General features: G+C 35.1%; 1 protein-coding gene across 1 annotated transcript in view; it reads left to right on the forward strand.

Moving 5' to 3' along the window:
- Positions 1–4,905, forward strand: part of PSMG2 (proteasome (prosome, macropain) assembly chaperone 2) — a gene marked incomplete at its 5' end in the record, with an annotated part of 5,503 nt that extends 598 nt beyond the window's left edge. Inside the window, 5 exons of the mRNA XM_010075022.1 lie at positions 289–347; positions 1,179–1,297; positions 2,613–2,786; positions 4,020–4,140; positions 4,565–4,905. Of these exons, the coding sequence (XP_010073324.1) occupies positions 289–347; positions 1,179–1,297; positions 2,613–2,786; positions 4,020–4,140; positions 4,565–4,657 (566 nt within the window). The remainder of the gene's footprint in view (positions 1–288; positions 348–1,178; positions 1,298–2,612; positions 2,787–4,019; positions 4,141–4,564) is intronic.
- Between the last annotated feature and the right edge of the window lie 1,285 nt (positions 4,906–6,190).

Raw genomic sequence — 6,190 nt, forward strand, 5'->3', positions numbered from 1 at the left:
CCGCCTCTTAAATCATGGAAATCTCAAAATAATCTTTCAATCTTTGCAAAGCTGCATAAAGACATTATCTGGATCATTACAGGAGGCAGATGAAATTAATTCTAGTGAAGAAAATGCACAAAGATAATGTATTTTTAACATTGTGGATATTGTCAGGCTTTCCTGTAAGAATTGATAGCTGAAAGGTTTACTATCCTAAGGTTTGTAAATTGGATGTATCTGGATACTCCTAAACCCAGATCTCTTTCTTGCTTTCTTCTTACAAAACTTAATTGTTTTTTCTTGTAGTGTATTCATTACCTTCAAAGAAACTTGTAGTTCTGCAGATCAGGTCTCCTTTTATAAAGGTATGTATGTTTGTTGATTGTTCTTGCTTCACTATCAGTTTGACTAGTTCTGCTGGCAAATAGTTTTAAGTGGCCTAGCAAAATATTTTTCTACTTTGTGCTACAACACCTTCTGCAGTTGGTACAGGTTCAGCTAACAAAAACTGGCTTATACATTCACTGAAGGTTGAGGTTTGTTTTTGTTTTTCCAAGCCCCAGAACAGCCCACCTATGTTGGTAGATTTTAGTGTAAATATGTCATTAGTTATTAACGGTCTTGAAAATACAAAAGGATCTGGGTTTTGTCCATTTCTTTTCTTTACATTTTTGGCTTTGTGTGTTTTTCTTTTATTGCAATAGCTTAATTTTTGGTGTAACTCCAATTTAATGATTTCATAATGTTCTATATTCATTTAAACTGCATTCATTATGTAAAAAATGGCAAATTTAGAATTACTTACTAACTGTACAATGGCTATAATTTAAAATAATCAGAAAAACATGCCAGAATTTTTTTTTTGCTGCATTTTTTAGCAGTTCAAAGTGTGGAAAACCATCCCATCTTACTCTAAAGCTTTTTCCACTGGTATTAATGGCACACAAAACAAGTGGTACTGCTGGTGTTAACATGGTCTTAATGATAATTTTATCATTACATGTGTAGTTTTGATTAAGTGAACAACCAGAGCAGTCCTCTGCTTTTTAAATATCTGAAACTGAAAACTAAACGGATATGTCAAAGAATTTACATCCCTGCTAAACATTATGTGTAACACCTAGTATTGTTGGCTTCTGGCTTTTCTTTAAGGACACAATGCATTTTTTACTTTTTTTCCCTGTCTTTGCATGAAGAACAAGTACCGGCCATTCTCTCAAGCGCTACTTTCTTGGGTGAAGAGCAGCAAGTGTGCCAGAGTCGTTCTTCTGTCTAGCAGTCATGCGTACCAGCGTGATGATGAGCAACTTCTTGGGTATGTTTGTGTCACTAAAAGACCTAATTAATGTTTCTGTTCTTTCTGAGAAACTGACATATTTCCCTCTACTGAGTACTTTTGGCAGTGTACATAGGTCATAAAGTACTTAATATACTTAATATATTATTAAAACATTCTGTTACTCAGCATTAGTCTCTGAACTTTGTTCGTTACTACAGTTGAAAGTACTGAGCAAATGATAAGCTGTAAGTAAATTGCACTTGGCCTGTGTTGTCAGGTAACAGAGCCTCAGTTTTAACTTCTTCGTTTCTTGTGGCTACAAGAAACGTCAGGGATTAGTTGCTAATGGGTCACAGATTAGGTTTTTAACATTTAATTAGAGTATTGGTTAGTTTCGTACCTCTTGTTCATTATTATTCTGCATATTGAAGGTTTTCTTTAGTATAGTAAATTCTCATTTTTTTTTATAGGAAGTTACTGATTCTTTTTTGTTGGGAGGCAACTGCAAGGTTCAGCCTATATGTATTTTAATTAGATATTATCACTTTAAAAAACAAGGATTACATGACCATTGAGGACATAATAATCAGTGATTTAACAAAAACAACAGAAAAAAACCAGTATTTTAGCAAAAGACCAATTGTTATCCTCAGGCTGTATAAATGTATAGGGCCTTTAAGGGAGGTTTAGGTCTGTGCAATTCCTAGATGTAGTTACCAGTGATATTTGCAAACAGTTGCGGGATAGCCAGCTGATGTCGAATGAAATGAGAGGGACTGATGGTTATTTGATGCAATCTGAGTCATAAGTTGTGGTGATTTAACCCTGCTCTCCTCTCACCCAGCACCACAGAATAACTGTCTGATACCAAATTCGCTAAAGAGCGAGGGTAGTGCATTTAGAAAATCCTTAGACTTGACTGAAGTCTGCACATATTTGTAGTGTGAACTTATTAAAAATACTGCATCACAGTCAAGTCCAGTTTTACCTTAACTGACTTTAAAATAATCACCTCCTGTCTGAAGGAAGAAAAAGCACATTTTATTTGTAAATAATTTTAACAACAAACATAAGCAGTTCTGCTATTTATGTGCTTATGTATGTGGTACTTGCCTGTTATTTGAACCTCTAAAAAGAGGGTACCTTGGTTCTATTTGTGGCAGAAAGTTGAGTAGTTTCTACTGGTTTGAAGCCACAGATCACTACTTGATTTGAGGAGGAAGGGAACATCAGTGCAATTCTTCATTGCAGGTATGAGGTCCTCAGTGCTTGCAGCTTTTTCCTGTCACAAGTAATAACATTGGTAGAGTCTTTTATTGTCAGACTGAGTGTATTCTTCATTTGTTTCTAGGACACCATTACGCTACCTACTTACACCTGATCTTGAGAAAGCAGTTGGAGGCGTTATGCAGGAGTTAAATTGGAAAGAAATGGAAAAAGTAGCAGCTTACCCTGGAATAAATGATACAGAGAAAGTTCTGCATATTCCTGGAGGTGGCATCACAAAACTATTGTTTACTGAGAGGTGAGTTGCCTAAAGATAAGCACAGAAAGATATCATAAGTCCTATTTTTAGTACATGGGTAAAATTATATTTTAAACCTCTATGTTATTAGGAAAAGTCCATCTTTTCATAGAAGAGCGTTTTGTAGGAATAGAGCTTCTTCCAGATCAAGCCCATAATTAAGAGCAGATTTGGAGGATATAATATGCCAGAAAACAGGGAATTCTGCGTCATGAAGTTTAAATATGATAAAAATATAAGTGAATGGGCTAAAGGAAAACAATAAAGCCTTTACAGTTAAGATTGTTACTAACCTGGTATCTGATTGTATGCAAACTATGTAAATAGTAAAATTTCTGTACCTGTGATAGTTTAACTAAAACTTTCTCCTGTGACAAATAGTTCCATCATGAGTTGTAATCAATCAATGAATCAATCTGAGGACTAAGAATGAGTTAAGATTTCAGGGCCAGCAAACAAAGTGTGGGGTTTTTGTTAGAAGGTGTGTGCATCAGAAGTTGTGCCAAAAGCATGTCTGAGTTTCAAATTTTGGATAGTAATACTTGCTCATTATGGTGAAACTCTAGTTTCACCTCTAGTTTTGTTAGCTCTGCAAAAGGTATTTTTTTGTAAGTGGAAAATCCACTTTCATTTTTTAGCTATTGTTTTGACACCTGTCCAAACTGTTGCATCCAACAGCATGAGAGTTACTAATATCATGCTTACCTTTGTACTGACTTCAGTATGGAAACAGTATACAAATGCAAAAGAAAGGCCTCCTAGGACTTTAGGGAAAAAATAACAACATTCTTAATATCTAAATGAAAAAATGTGAATATTGTGAGTAAAGTAGTGATATGCAGCCTGCAAAACTGCTGTTTGAAGTACACAGAAAGATAAGGAGTGATTGCATCAAAGGATTTGTATAATGCCCCACCAGCACAGAAATGCAAACTAAGTATGTAAAAGAGGCCCTGAGTAGCTCTTTCATGACCTAGGATTCCTGCCTCACAAATCAAAGAACAAATTCAAGACTAAGAAATTCTTTTTGAACATGAAGTGTGAAAATGCAACCAAGCAAGGCTGGAGAGGAAAAAGAAGTCTCTCTATACATATGCATACATTTTTACTTTTTGTTTGTTGTTGGGTTTTTTTTGAACAAGCCATGTGCAGATTGCTGCTGCTCTTAATACGTCAATATAATTGTTCTCTCTTTATGAAATAAATAGAAATGCCTGCTCATGTTTGTTGCAGCTGTTCAAAAGGAATACAAATGGCAGTTCTTCTGAAATTCTGCTCAGAAGGGGACAACATCCCTGATGCGTTTGCTCTTATTAACTATCTTAATGAATGGCTCCAGCTAATTAAAAGCGAAGTAAGTGTTGTTTGATCTAGATTTATTGCTTTCATATTTTATATCTGTTATTTTCATTTTTCTTCAATCTAGAACATCAAAAATGTTACTCAGCTGAATTTTAGAAAAGTTAAAAGTGTATGGCCTGGGCTCATTTTGGCCCTTGTTAATCAAGGATAGGCCAAATTAAAGATGAATTTTGCTTAAAATCTCACTGGGAATTTCTGCACCTTAAAAGCCAAACGTAAACCCCGGTCTCTTTGTTTGACAGGTGTGGGGGAAAATTGTGTAAAGGTTTCATGAAGCTTGATCTTCCGATAATCTTCTCTAAAGCAACCCACAGATATTGACACTTGAAATGTTGCCCATTATTTTAATACGTGTCAGAGATAGAATTACATCATTATTATTTAAAACTTGGTGAATTATTCTGTTTTGCTTGCAGAGCAACAATTCCACAGATACTTCTTCCCAATGGAAAATACCAAGTTCTTGGCGCTTACTTTTTGGCAGTGGTCTTCCACCTGCACTCTTCTGATCAATTTTGAATTCTTGTGTAAGTCTCATGTGCAGTCTCAAACACCACTTGAGAAGGTGATTATGTAGTAATTGCCAAGGAATAGCAGCTTAATTTGTTGTATATATAAATTCTTTATTTAAGAAAAGTTCTTTTCACATATGTTGATAAAGGAAGGTAACTTTCACAAATTGACCAAAGAAATATGTTTTGTACAGCTGTTTATTGAATAACTTTGGTTGAATTTTTTTCTAATAAAATATTTTTTAAAAAACCTTTTTCTTTGGTTAAGTGTTATTGCTATGGAAATACGGTGCACCTTCTTAATGTAGCTTAGAACTTGAGACTGATATGAAGGCACACAGATCCTCTTACAAAGATAAAACCCTACTCTTCCATGCTAACTGTGGATCTTGACTTTTTTTCAAAACCTTCCTGGTGATGTAGGCAAAGCTAAGAAGTGACTAGTTCTGCCTTTTCCCAATGCTCTTGCGGTAGCTTCAGCTGGGGAGACTGCGAGTGACAGAGCATCCTGTTCTATGTTTTTTGGTCTACTTCCAATGTATAATTTACATTGAGCTTATATGGTACTTGTTGCATTATTAAGCTACATGTTCAATTTTGATCTTTTGCAAGTGCCTGGTCACAACAGCTTATTTAAAAGTAATTTTAAATCTAGAATTTCTAAGTTATAGCTTACAGTTTAATAGACATGACATATATACAGTCTGTACTTCTAAATATTACAGTCTGTACTTGTAAATATCTAATCTGCTAAAGATTTTGGTTTTTGTGGTATTGTCATGCCAGTAGTACAAATGAGGAAAGGAACAGCAGCTTTCCTGAAGAGATCTTGTAAAAGTGTAGGTCTAAGAATCAGTAGTCAGCTTTGCTTGAAAACTTGTGCCTGTTGGCAAAGAATGGTCCAGTCTAACTGCTCGGTGAATGTCTGATCACCCAAAGGATGTTCCATCTTTTTGGGGTTTTGAAGGTTTGTGAGTTGAGAATCATGGTGAATACCTGTCACAGAGGACTAAGATTTGAATGAATATTCAGTTAGTGTTCTTGCACAAAACAATAAGAAATTTGTTTCCCAGTCTGAAGTCTGCTTTGCAGAAGTAGATAACGCAAGGCAAAGTGAACCGTGGCAAACAGGTATGTGGAGTAAATGCTTCATATAATTGTATATCCAAATACCTTCAAATAATATCTTAAAATGCAGGCAGTCACAAACATAAATATGTGTCGAACAATGTGAGCACAAACTAACTGCTCCTGGCATTAGGAGAACTGGAAAGCCTTCATGATTACTTAATTACATCTGCAGTGTTTTGGGGTTTTTTAACAGGTTTGAATTGTATTAACACTAATGCTTCTTAACACTAAATACCATGAAATGTAAAGAAAACCTTTGCTCACATTTAGTAAGCTTTCATAGTAGTACTGCATGAAGATGCCACAGTTTATGGTGTAAGAAACGAGCTATGAATAGATTTCAGATGTTTGGGAATAACAGATGTACCTGTGATAGTGAAAGAAACTTACCTGAACAGA

The sequence above is a fragment of the Pterocles gutturalis genome, unplaced genomic scaffold (assembly GCF_000699245.1).
Source record: "Pterocles gutturalis isolate BGI_N339 unplaced genomic scaffold, ASM69924v1 scaffold4237, whole genome shotgun sequence".
Taxonomy (NCBI): Eukaryota; Metazoa; Chordata; class Aves; order Pterocliformes; family Pteroclidae; genus Pterocles; species Pterocles gutturalis.